A 13,184-nucleotide genomic window follows, 5' to 3' on the forward strand; every position below is an offset into this window, starting at 1 on the left:
TTAACAGTCACATGGGTAATCCCAACTTTCAGTTTATGTCTTGACAATCACCCCGCTGTTACCAGGTAGTAGCCCTCCAGGCAGACAGTTCAAAGCCCTGCCAGGAATCACAGATTGAGTAGATGGACCCCCTAGAGTATGAGATCTATTCATTCACTGGCTTTGTATTCATGTAGTAGTGAATATTGTCTTAAAACTCTGTTGCATGTCTTACCAAGGGCACAGCAACAAGTCAGACAAGGATCCTACTCTCGTGGATATTATATTCTGCTTCCAGGGTGGAGAGATAGACAACTAAGGGGGGGGGGGAATCAGCTCGTGATGAATACCCCACAGAGAACCGAGGGAAAAATGATAGTGAGCGGGAAGATATTTTCAGTTAGGAGGTCAAGGGAGTTCTCTGTGAGGTGGGCATCTAAACCCAAGCTCTGAGCACCACACCCTGACAATGAAGGCGTGAGCCTTTCGAACAGCGATGGAAGAGCCATCTGAGGAGAGAGCACAGGCAAAGGATAAATGAGGATGGGAAGGGACAAGCTTGGCATAGTCAAGGGTCGGAGAGAGGGTAGGGATGGAAGAAACAGATTAGAAACGAGAAGAGCTGGAGAGAAATAAATGCCGTCACTGGGGCCTCCAGTTCCTAGTCAGTGGCAGCCACACTAACATCAGTAGCAAACCTAGGCCCTGTCTCCCACAAGTACATTTGGGTTCTGTCTTTCTTTCTCTTGGCAGGTCCAAAATATGAAGTATAAAGACAAACGTTTAAAAATCATGAATGAGCTTCTCAGTGGAATTAAGGTAAGAAAAAACAAAGAACAAAACAAACAAACAAACAAAAAACCAAAATCAAACAGAGGAAGTCCTCTGGGCACAGTGACAGATGCTGTGACTTTGTCATCCTGTTTAGTGTCATATGACTGATTCATTTACCCACAAGCCTCCTGTTTCCTCTTCTGTTCCTTCCGGATACTCTTGAAAATTGATTTCTATTTATTTACCTTAAATGATTTGTTTTTACATTTTATGCAGAAATTTTTTAAAATAAATTTTCACTTATTTGACAATTTTATAACAAATTTTGATTATACTTACCCCCTCACACACGTGCACCATTCTCCTTCCATCCCCTTTCACTCCTCCTTTCTTCTTGTAGCCATGCCCCTTCTAATTTCCTATCTTTTAAAAAACTATATAATCCACTGAGTTCGACTAGGATTGTCTGTATGTACGTGAATCTAGAGTTATTGACTCAATTATGGAAATTTACCCTGGCTACATACCTGAAGGACAATTACTTCCCTTTTCCCAGCATTCATGAAGTATCAATAGCTTCTCAGCTTTGAGCAAGATCTGTGAGTCCTCCCCTATCCGTAGGGAAAACGTTAACAGGCTCAGTCACTAGATAAGGGCAGCTGCTGTGCGCTCACAAGTCTACGTCATGTGTGGAAAACAGTGCTTCTCAGCACCCTCCCCATGCTCTGGAGCTTATGTTGTCTCCCCGACCCCCATCATGTTCCCTGGGCCTGCATGTGTGTCTGCATATATGCGTGTGCATGCATGTGAGTGCAGGTGCCCATGGAGGCCAGGGGCGTCAGATCCAGTTTCTTCAAGCTCAGATGTTCCGTCACCTCCTCGGTCTATTCTATTAGTGAAAGTTTCTACCAGTAGAAAGTGCTTCTTCCCGCTTCTTGACTGCCTGAATGGAAACGGTGCTCTACAAGAGTGGGATCACTAATTTACCTTGACTCGCTCAGAAATTTCCAGCTTTTAACATGGCAAGTTCTCTGTCTTGGCAAATTTATTTGAACAGGCAAGCTAGGACAGTTTGTCAAAAAAAATCAAGTCAAGTGTGTAAGACGCTTTCCATGTAGCAGGTTGTCAATAAACATAAGCTACCTCTCCATAACAGTCCATAATCTAGGCTTCCAGCCTAGATTTTGGTAGCTTGTCCTTAATTAAGGGTGGACTGTATACAGGTTTTCAGGCCACAGTGTGAATCTTGCCATTCCCTGACCCGTTAGATCCTGAAATATTTTGCCTGGGAGCCTTCATTCCAAGAGCAAGTCCATGGCCTCCGGAACAAGGAACTCAAGAACCTGCTGCGCTTTGGCCAGATGCAGGCTGTGATGATCTTCACCCTCCAATTAACCCCAGTGCTGGTAAGCAGGGGAGGGCATGGCCTGACATCCAGTCCAAACATCAAAAGACTTAACCCCCCCATTTTGGGACATTTTTCCCCTTTCCTTAAATTCCTGGGTCACCATCTCTCCAACCCCATCTCTAGTCTTACCCTTTCCGTGCTGTTGGGTGATCTGGCAGCCACCAGTGAGGGCTCAGAGTGTTCACCATGAATGTGGTCTCCAAGAATGACCTGTCTTCATGGGGGAAGCAGTGTGGGTGTGGTGAAACAGAGAGAAGGCCCAAGCTCCGACTTTAGCCATCCATTGAGTGACTTTTGTCACCTTGGGAGAGGTGTTCCTGCCTGTATGGGATCAAGTTTCTGATGGGTAATCTGGAGAGACTGAGATACTCCCTAACATTCCTTCAACCCTGATATACAGTGTCGCTGAAACTTAGCACAGAGACGTTTGGACCATTTCAGTAGTGAGTTTCCTATGACCTTGTTCTTCCTAGGTGTCTGTGGTCACATTTTCTGTTTATGTCCTGGTGAGCAGCAGCAATATTTTGGACGCAGAGAAGGCTTTCACCTCCATCACGCTGTTCAACATCCTGCGCTTCCCTCTCACCATGCTTCCCATGATGATCACTTCCGTACTTCAGGTACATAAGGACTCCACAGCTACCTGCTTGATTGCCTTATAGTGGAGCTCACATGAGATATTGCATGTGTGGCATCTGCCGGAAAATGTTAAATTGAAAGTCTGTCTGGTTTCTGGAGGCAAGTGGCTTGACCCTAGTAAAGTCCTAAGCAATGTGAGCCTCAGTTTACTTGGCTGTCTGACTAAAATGTGGTCATAATACTAACCCCACCCACTTCACAGCAGACAATCTTACAAATGATAGGACTTCCATGAGTATGGCTGGTTAGAGCCGTATTCCCAGACTCGTCTTTCTAAAGCTCTTGAGGTATTGACATAGCATTAAGTAAATAAGGCACAAAAGAAAAGAAAAAAAAAAAAACCTGTCTTTGCCGATTTCCTATGAGGTAATAAGTTTGGGAGCCCCAAACTGACTTCAGTAAACCTCGCATGGGACAGAGGCAATGTCGTATGTTCTGAAAACTGACCGTAGTCACTGAGAACATAGTCACCATGGACTAGACCTTGAGAGGAAAAGTCCAAAGGGCAGATGGGAGATTAATGCCAGGACTGAGATTTTGGGGTACAGGGCTGACCTGCATTTATTTGAGAGGTAGCACACCTATGGCCATAAGGACTGAGGTCAAAGAGAAAACCTTTTTGTCTTAGAGGGAATAAAGAGAGAGGAAACCGCGCTCTTTATATGTAGTTTATTGCATGCACAATAAAAGTAAGATCAGTCAAGGTGCTCACCTCCTTCATTTCCTTTCACACAGTGTAACACCAAACCAAAAAGATGGTGTAACACTGGCAGCAATACATTGTTTCTGAGTTGCTGATCCATGAAGCAGCTGAACAGTTAAAGAGTCGCTCTTCCTCAGAGGCTGGATATCTATGAAAAACAATCTCACGACAGCTTTTTCGGAAGATAGGAAGGGCAAGAAAAGGCATCCACACGGTGCTCCTTGAAAACCTCCCAAGTCCTCATGTTCTGGCTCTTTCAGAACGTTCTGTACTTGGACCTCCTACAGCTTAATCTTCGGCCACTTCCTCTAAAGAAGATAAGGTGGTGGATCAGTTACAATACTGATGGTTCATCAAAGCACAGACTCAGTTAAATAAGGGGAAAGGCTGGAGCTCAGTTACCAGAAGTAGGGTTCTGTCATAGGAAGTGGTAGACAGTTTCTGGAAATAAGACCAAAGTTTGGAGAGAAATAGCACCAGAGTTGAATTACCTGAGTCTCTGAAGGCTGAAATGCTGTCTTTATAAACTTTTGTCTAGTGTAGGATGGCTTGCAGGGCTGAGGGATGGTGGAGTCTGTGGTAGTGGTTTAGAGGTTCCAAGTCAAAGTCCTTTCCCTGCTTGTGTTTTGTTACTGAATTATTTTTCTTCCACTTAGTTTTATTTCCATAAGGCGAATTCTTTTTTTTTAAATGTTTTCACTTATTCCTTGAACATTTCATGCAATAGATTTTGAGTATATTCTTTCTCCTCCCCCAACTCCTTCCAGATGCTCTCCCATCTCCCTCCCCACCCAACCAAAACCAAACCAGATCAAACCAAAACCACAACAAAACCAATGACTCCAATTTGTGCTGGCAGGGTTTCTGAAGTTTCTTATTCCTGAGATCTTTTGTGTCCTCTAGGCCAGCGTCTCTGTAGATCGGATAGAGAAGTACTTGGGAGGAGATGATTTGGATACATCCGCCATTCGCCATGTCAGCAATTTTGGTAGGCAAATTTGGAAATTAGTTCCACAAACTATTCATAGTGCTGGCACCAGACTACTTATAGGCAAGGCTTAACCACAGCAGCTATCGAAAAGAAAGAGCTAGGAAATCCATCTTCAATTGATTAGCCTTGTGCAGGAAGCAATACAAACTATGTTCTCAACTAAAGAAAAGTGCTCAGCCAGGACTCTAAGCAAAGCACAGTTAGCTCTTCTGGAGAAACAGGGAGTCCTGCAAAGGACCCAGAAAACAGAAGTCAGACTGGAGCTGAGTAAGGGGATTGGGAAGGCAGCTTGAACACACAGGTTCCGGCATCCATAGCCAGTATCTGGAGTCCAAAATGGGGAGGGCTCAAATGAGAATGTAGAATTCACATAGAACAGAGGACTAGGTAACACAGGGCCGGAGATGAAGGGTTAGGGGTGGGAGATGGGGGAATGCTGGATGGGGGTTGGGGGGTGGCATCTAGAGGTCCAAGAAATCTGGGATCCCAAGTTTCATTTCATTGCCCCCTGCTGGCATAAGCTCAGCCCCTGACAGAGGTGATTTCAAAGGCTGGTAGATGAATCAGAGACCATGAGCTGAGGGAAGGCTGATGGTCACATGAGGGCCTATGTGTACCTAAAAGAACGGAATTTCCCCCTCCTCCTTCCAATAGATAAAGCTGTGCAGTTTTCAGAAGCCTCTTTTACTTGGGACCGGGACATGGAAGCCACAATCCGAGAGTGAGTGTGTCCCCTTGCTTTCCAGCTCTTCCTTAGGACCCTCGTGACCTACTCCATTTTCAGAAGATTCTGTGTAGCTGGACACCAGAAAAGACTGTAGGTTGTATTCTCTTGGATACTAGTTCAGGCTATACTCTGGAGAGGTGAGCTGGGAGTAAAGAACCTGAGCCTTTCTCCAAGGTTATATTTTCTTTCTGCTTTCATGCTGCGAGCCTGTGTGTCTTCAGTTAAGAATCCATGAACATATTTGTTCCTCCAGATAATAGTTGAAGAAAGTGAAGGCCCTGAACTTTAGACTCTAGCTTCTCTCCTCAGACTAGACGATGGGAACCATTGCCATAGATTTCAGAGCTGGGTATGGCAGTCCACATTAACAGTCTTAGCAGCTGGGAGGCTCAAGCAATAGGATCATGAGTTTGAGACCAGTCTGGGCTATCTGACAAGACTCTGTCTCAAACAAAACAAAACAAAAACCAAAAACAAAACAGCAACAACAACCAGCTCCTGTAGACTAACTCCTGTTCCGTTATGGCTATAACCAATTCATTCTCCTGTACTGCCTCTCGGTGCCTGTCAAGCCCTCCTCTTTTTGGACTCCAGATCCAACATTGTTCACTCTGGTTATGGATGCCTTCCCACTCAGAACCTGTGTTCTTTTACCCCAAGCAAAGAACTCATGGCTTTCCACCCTCCTCTCCTATTCCTCTAGTCTTGAAGTGCACTCAGGATTAGCCAGAGCAAAGCCCACTGCTCTAACCCTTCCAGCCAAAAGCTTTCCTTTCTAGAGAGAGAAGAGGTCACAGCCCCCACTTCACTGCTGCAGTCCAGAGCAGGTTTGTAGAGACAGTGTGGCCAGTTCCTGATGTTCCAAGTGCTTTAGCGACTCCAAAAGTCAAGCTGGCACAAAGAGTTCCTGCCCGGTGTAGACCCCTCCTCACAGAGAAGTAAGGTCTTCAGGGTCAGGATGAGGTAAGGGAATTTGCTTTATTTAATTTAATTTATTAATGGAATAATGGAATAAACAAATCTGAGAAACATAAAGTAGCAAGTTAAGTTTAGAAGCAAAACTCACAACTCTGCTGCTTTAAAAAACAAAACCTTTGTCCGGAAGAAGTGACCTTTCAAAACTGCCCAACCCAGCAGTAGCCAAGCTTAGACCTGAACAAGGTGTGCAGGCTCCTGAGAGGGTGATGTTCAACAGTTGGTCCTATGAGAACTTTTTCCCCGCTTGGAGAACTTTTACGTTGCAAATGCACCTTTGCCACAAACTCACTGGATGAGTTTGATCACTAGAACCCATTGTTCGGTGTCTTAGAACTTAACGGTAATGAAGATGCACATTGAGGTCTTATCATCAGGGGAACGTTACCTAAAAACAGCTTTCATAAAGAGTCGGAGGAGTGTCTTGAACTACTGCTCCCACCCACCCATGACCTTCAGAAACATTTCTCTCTTTCAGTGTGAGCCTGGACATAAAGCCAGGACATTTGGTGGCTGTGGTGGGCACCGTGGGCTCTGGGAAGTCCTCTTTGATATCAGCCATGCTAGGAGAAATGGAAAATGTCCACGGACACGTCACCATTAAGGTGAGTGGAAGTGTAATGGAGGAGCTTTCTGGTCCCAAATATGGGCCTTACTGTTCTTTCTGCCTGGAGACATCTGCTGTCATTGCAAACTGTAGATTCTGTCCCTCACCCCAGTCAGACTCTGAAGCTGGAACCCAAGGCTCTGCAGTTTTAATGTGCTGTCCTTGTGGTTCTTACATGCATAACAACATATTGAAACTGTTGACTAGAGATGGCTACCTGCACAGTATGGGCATTTCTGCTGTAAATATATGTGTGTGTCTGAAAAGCTCATCTCTACAAAACTGTGCAAGAAAAGGACCTAGGAAAATGTTGTCACAGGTTTAGTTTGTAGGGCTGGAGAGATGGCTCAGCAGTTAGGAGCGCTGGCTGCTATTGCAAAGGACTGGGTTTAGCTCCCAGCACCCACGTGGTGGCTCACAAACATCTGTAACTCCAGTTCCAGGGGATCCAATGCTCTCTCTGGCCTCTCTGGACAGAAGACATATATGTGCTACACATACACACTGCAGGCAACACACTAAACCCACGAAATAAATCTTTAAACAACAACAAATGACTTTGTGGTCAGAGTGCCAACAACAATGATAAATGAGCAGCTGACGTTTGTCCCTAACATCATCATTAGTCTTGAGCCTCTCACCATCCTTCCTCCCCAAAGACGGGAACTGACCCCAGAGACTTTCGCCTTTCACAGATGCACACGCTCTCTCTCTGAGCCAGCTATGTATCTGCGTTAACACCTCCCACCCCTGCGTGTGTACCTCTGCCACAGCGTACACGTCAAGGTCAGAGGAGAACCTCGGGTGTCTCTCTCTGTTGTTGGTCACGCCTCCGCTTCCCGAGTCCCCACAGGAGCACTGACGTCATAGACACGCACTACTGCGTCCAGCGTCATGGGTTTTTGAGACTAATTGTCTCGACCAGTCTTCTTTCCCTGCTTTTCATTTGGAAGCACACTGTAGCCTGTCTCACTATGTAGTCTGAGCTGGCCTTGAACCTGTGGTCTACTCCCTCAGCCTCCTGAGCAGCTTCCATTACAGGCGTGTGTCACACTGCCCAGCTCACCTCCTGCTCTGAGAGCTGGATCTTTAGAGATAATTCCTCAAATATGATATTGTTTTGTTTGTTTGAAAACAGAGGAAGAGATTTCATGGCATTTTTATCAACTCTCTGAAATTCTCCAGAGTTAAATTTACAGGAAACAATAAGCAATTTTTCAGCATTAAACCAGCTACTATTTTGACCATGAAGAACTTTTTAGCCCCTTCGGAGGCTTTCTTTTTTAATTATGAGAAAGTTTGCACTGGATTGCTTTGCAATAACCTGCTTGGAAAAACTTTTAAGAAACATTTCTTCTTCCACCGTATACTCCCTTATTTATCAATCTCCAATGAGCCAATATGCATTAAAATATGTGCATTAGCAGAAAGGACTACAGATTTAACTTTGTCTCCTAACTCCTTTTAGGAGACTCTTAATTGCTAACCTACAATTCAGTTATTTCTCAGAAACAGGCATTTATCAGTCTCTATCGTTTTAGTGTGTTAATTTCAGCCTCTGGGTTTTTCTTCGTAGGGTATCATCTATGCCATTTGAATAAATTAACATTGTATTAGCTCTTGTCAGGTCATTGAATTTGATTAAAACTCTGTCTCTGCAGCATGTACATTCCTTCTGATTTTCAGGATCACGGCAATAAAATGATAGCATAAAAAGGCACACAGGCAAAAGGATGTTTAATGGTAGAACATCGGGTCTTCCAGTCATCACTTTCATAAATGCCAGATGCTTATGGGGCCTGAGGTAGAGCTCTCCAAACTTCAGCTTTGCTTGTTCCTTGCCACTCTTGGCTGTAAGTGTGATGTCACATGGTCTGGTCCTCCCTGTCTAGGGCACCACAGCCTATGTCCCTCAGCAGTCCTGGATTCAGAACGGGACCATCAAAGACAACATCCTTTTTGGATCAGAATTCAATGAAAAAAAGTACCAGCAAGTTCTTGAAGCCTGTGCTCTCCTTCCGGACTTGGAAATACTGCCTGGAGGAGACATGGCTGAGATTGGAGAGAAGGTACCTGGGGCAAGGAACCTTGAAGGGCAAAGGAACAACTGAAGAGAAACAGCGAGGACAGTAGTGGAACATTTGTTGATAAATCACAGTCATCACAAACACATAAAACCTGTTTGTATGGCTGCATGCTTTCTAGAAATAACTCCATTTCTTTGTATGTGTTTTGAGTCATGGTCTAACTATGTAGCCTTCACTGACCTGGTGCTTGGTAAAGACCTGTGTCTGTTATCTAGGATTAAAGGCCTGCACCTCCAGAACTAGACTCCAGTTTTTTAATATTAGGAAAGAAGTATATTATGAAAGAGAGAAGGGGGTGTGGGGAGGGGAGCCCGAGAAAGGAGAGAAACCAAGAAAGTCAGAGAGGAAGAGCCAGAGAGCATGGAGTCCAATTTTTTAAACTTTGTACCTGAAAACAAATAAAAGAATTTAAAATCTGAATCAAAGGTAATAAGGCAAAGGAACCAAGAGGCTAAGTTTATTATAATGGAGTGGCTTGTACTGTTAAAACTCTTGAATAAAAACTGATTTTAATAAGTATATTATCCATTGGATACATACATTATAACTTACTTAGAAATTTTTTATTACTTCATGTTTAAATTATTTTGATCCTTTCTCCTTTTTGAAAAACAAACATAGCCATCTTCTAGGGGCAAGGATCTTGAGACACTAGGAGATGAGAGAAAATACAGTTCTAGGGTTACCTATTTCCTTAAGTCAGAATCGCTGATTGAGCAACGGCCAAGTGATGTCTCCCCCTCATGTCAGCCCCACCTGCTCGCAGAGCAGGAAGTGTCAGAAGCACAGAAGGTGTGAACACACACAACTGCACAGCAGAAAAGTCGGGGAAGTTATTCATCTGAGAAGAAATTTCTTGTTTGTATAAAGAAATAACATGTTTAAGCCCTTAATACCTTATCTAGGCAAATGTCTCCCTTTTACCCCTCCTTGGCAGGCAGGGTGAAGGGAGCCGGGAGTGTTAATAGAAACCATTTTCTCCTTCAGGGTATAAATCTCAGTGGCGGGCAGAAGCAGCGAGTCAGCCTGGCCAGGGCCATCTATCAAGACGCAGACATCTATATTCTGGATGACCCCCTGTCGGCCGTGGATGCTCACGTAGGGAAACACATTTTCAATAAGGTCGTGGGACCGCAAGGCCTGTTGAATGGCAAGGTGAGAGGTTGTTCGGTGACGAAGGCTGGAGGGGAGGGCTCGGCTGGGGTGCTATCACACCCATCTCCCAGAACAGCAATGTCCTGAAGGAGATTTTCGTATCTACCTTACCTTATTATCCAGAAGATTACCCCTCTTCCTGTCAGACTAGTCTCCATGTGTCCCTTGAAGGCTCCCATTATGAAATCCTGGCCTAGACTGAGACTAACTATGAGAGCCTTTCTCTGTTGCTCTGATATTGAGCCTCTCAGGGGACATATGGGGGTGGGGGTGGAGGAGAGTTTAGACCTGTGGTTATAACAATGTATTTGTCCCTCTGTTGATAAGAGCATTTTCCTTAGCAGCAGGCAGGGAGAGTCTGTGTTTGGCTTGTTTGCTTCAGAGGATAACAGAGCTCCTGAAGCAGCCTGCTGCTCTACTGAGGCCCCTGGCCTCTGTCTCAGCCCCGTGGGGCTGCAGATTGTCTTAAGACAGACAATTCCTGTCCTTAGTCCTGCCTCCTGTCCCTAAGACCTTCTAGGTTTCATTCACTCATGAACGGATGTCTACCCTGTGGCAAGTGTGTTGCAAACAAACAAACAAACAAACAAACAGATTTAATTGTAGCCTGCAAGCAGCGCAATGGAGACCTTGGAGGAGTACCCCTGTTTTACCAGGGACCTTGGGAAAGGAACAGGGATTGGCTCCGAGTGGAGACATAAGGGATGAGCATCTGCTAGGTTAAGAAGACTCTAGATGCTGGTGGACCGTGGGGCAGAAGGCAAAGGCGGTGGCTCAGGTTGTCTCTCAGAAGCCCGTTACAACCCCGGATGCTCTAACCCAGCCTCCTTGTTGGTTGACCAGTCTTTCTGTGAGTGGCGGTCCTATCTCAGGAACCAATATGGGAAAACAAGGTATCGTCAAGTCTCTAACACCAGGGAGGCCTGGATAAAAATAACGTTTCTGGCCCCACAGCTCCCTTAACTTACTAAAAGATCTGGGCGGTTCTTTTTTATACAGTTCATTAGCTGGTTAGCGGATGTCTAGTAAGTGAAAAGACACAAACCAGTTATTTTTCTAGGAGGACAGGCACTGTCTAAGGGAATCTCTTAGCTCCATCTTGTTGTTTAGGAACGTAGAGGCGCGCATGTGTCAGGCAAACCTCCCTGACGCTATAAGGTAGGAAAGTGAGTAGAACCGCGATTCTAGCAGGCTCATTTCACACGCACCAGGCTAGCGTTTTAAGATGGGATGCAGGGAACAGAAAGTAAAGTCAAATGAGCCAAGTGGTTGGGGCCGCATTATGAAGCAAAACCCCAGTATGAACTGACAAGTCTGTTTTTCTCTTTTTAGAGAAATCCAGGCAAGATGGTGGGCATGGAATTATCAGAGCAATTTAATATTATTTTTTACAGACTCGAGTCTTGGTTACTCACAGCATCCACTTCCTTCCCCAAGTGGATGAGATTGTGGTTCTGGGGAATGGCACCATCTTAGAGAAAGGATCCTATCAAGACCTGCTGGACAAGAAGGGAGTGTTTGCTAAGAACCTGAAGAGATTCATAAAGCATTCAGGGCCGGAGGGAGAGGCCACAGGTGCGTAAGCAGGGTCGGAACAGGAGGGAACCTGGGATCTTAGTGAGATGGGACACCAGTCTCTACATCCTGAACTACTTAGTGTCCAGTGAGGTACGTTTGGAGATGAATTGCCCAGAGATCCAAACTCCAGTCTTTGTCTCCTGGGTCTCTGTAAAGAAACATAGGACTTAAAATTCTGTGCCTGGGCCAGATGAGTGATACTTTCTGTCCTGCTGCCTCTGACACGCACTCAACAGACACTTCAGAAGGTACAGCTAAATGTTTGATCAGTGGCCCTTATGAAAAAAGAAAAAGCAACGGTATAAGGGACCCGGTTTTAGGGATGCCAGGCTCCTGTTTACTCGAGTTACACACCCTTCCCCAACCACTTGAAATTCATTAAGTCCTGGACAGCTTCACAGGATAATCCTTAGCAAGGGAATATTATTTAATACATTAAAAATTACTGTATATTTGAACCAGGAAAAATAAAAACAAGCAATTGCATGGTCTTACAGTCTATAATAAAAACAATTCCCACCACCATGGGGCTCACTGATTTGCCATGGTTAGACTGTGGTTCTTCCCAAAGATCTCCCAACAGTTGTTCGGAGTACAGCAGCAAGTGGTGGTCACAAAGAGGAGGTCAGGATTGAGAGAGAGAGAGAGAGAGAGAGAGAATGTTCCAGAAATTAGGCCTTCTGGTAAATACTGAAAAGCCATTCGTTGAGCAATGATGTAAGCCCCTGGGCATAACATGTTAATTCGTTGGTTCTGGGATTTGGAATTTAATTGAAATGAGAGGACAGAAAGGTGAATTGTATCGGTATTGGCTCTGTGTATTAAATTCCTATCAGCTGCCGTAACAAACCACCGTACACTGGATGGCTTAAACAAATACAAACTTATTGTCTATACTTCTAGAAGCTATACAGGCATGATCAAGGTGACAGCAGAATTTGTTCCTTTTCAAGGTGCTGAAGAAGGGTATGAGTGTGTGTGTGTGTGTGTGTGTGTGTGTGTGTGTGTGTGTGTGTGAGTGATGTACATCATTTTCCCCTTCCCTTTCTTCCCTCCAGCCCTTTATTACCAGCCACAATTTCCCTCTCGTTGGGTGGGCACTGAATGCGCCTTAAGGCCTATCAGAGAGCGGTTGGTTACTGCTAAGGTAAATCACTGCTTCACCCTTAGGGTTATCATGCTCTGCTGGTCACTGCTGTGTTTTATAGTCACCATAGCGGCTTAGGACTATCAGTTGCTCCCCCCACCCCCCGGAAGCTTCCATGGTGCCTTCTGGCGTGGAAGCCAGTCCTCAGGCAATTATCCTGGGACGGGGTTTTTAGACAACCCGAGTAGTCTCTTTAAGTGGCTGCTTGACTAGCAGTTTTCATGTCTAGCACGAGTCTTGCGGTATGTTTATTGGTTTATGAGCTACACTAGCTGAGGAGAGAGAGGTGGAAACAGGGCACATTAAACCATTCCAAGGTGTTCAATAATCAAGATTCAGTCATTTTCAGAAGACCTTTGAACTGTAAGTGTTGCTAACCTTTGGTTGACTTCAGGCTTGAAAGAGTTGGGCTTG

At 44.9% G+C, this 13,184-nt stretch overlaps 1 protein-coding gene across 2 annotated transcripts in view; it reads left to right on the top strand.

Moving 5' to 3' along the window:
* Positions 1–13,184, top strand: part of Abcc2 (ATP binding cassette subfamily C member 2) — a 55,039-nt gene that overhangs the window by 19,904 nt on the left and 21,951 nt on the right. For both annotated transcript variants that reach the window (XM_055591569.1, XM_055591570.1), the window contains 9 exons: positions 733–798; positions 2,022–2,159; positions 2,635–2,781; positions 4,407–4,491; positions 5,149–5,215; positions 6,675–6,801; positions 8,696–8,872; positions 9,878–10,045; positions 11,440–11,620. In XM_055591569.1, the coding sequence (XP_055447544.1) occupies positions 733–798; positions 2,022–2,159; positions 2,635–2,781; positions 4,407–4,491; positions 5,149–5,215; positions 6,675–6,801; positions 8,696–8,872; positions 9,878–10,045; positions 11,440–11,620 (1,156 nt within the window). The remainder of the gene's footprint in view (positions 1–732; positions 799–2,021; positions 2,160–2,634; positions 2,782–4,406; positions 4,492–5,148; positions 5,216–6,674; positions 6,802–8,695; positions 8,873–9,877; positions 10,046–11,439; positions 11,621–13,184) is intronic.

The sequence above is a fragment of the Psammomys obesus genome, unplaced genomic scaffold (assembly GCF_907164565.1).
Source record: "Psammomys obesus unplaced genomic scaffold, mPsaObe1.curated_primary_1811, whole genome shotgun sequence".
Lineage (NCBI taxonomy): Eukaryota > Metazoa > Chordata > Mammalia > Rodentia > Muridae > Psammomys > Psammomys obesus.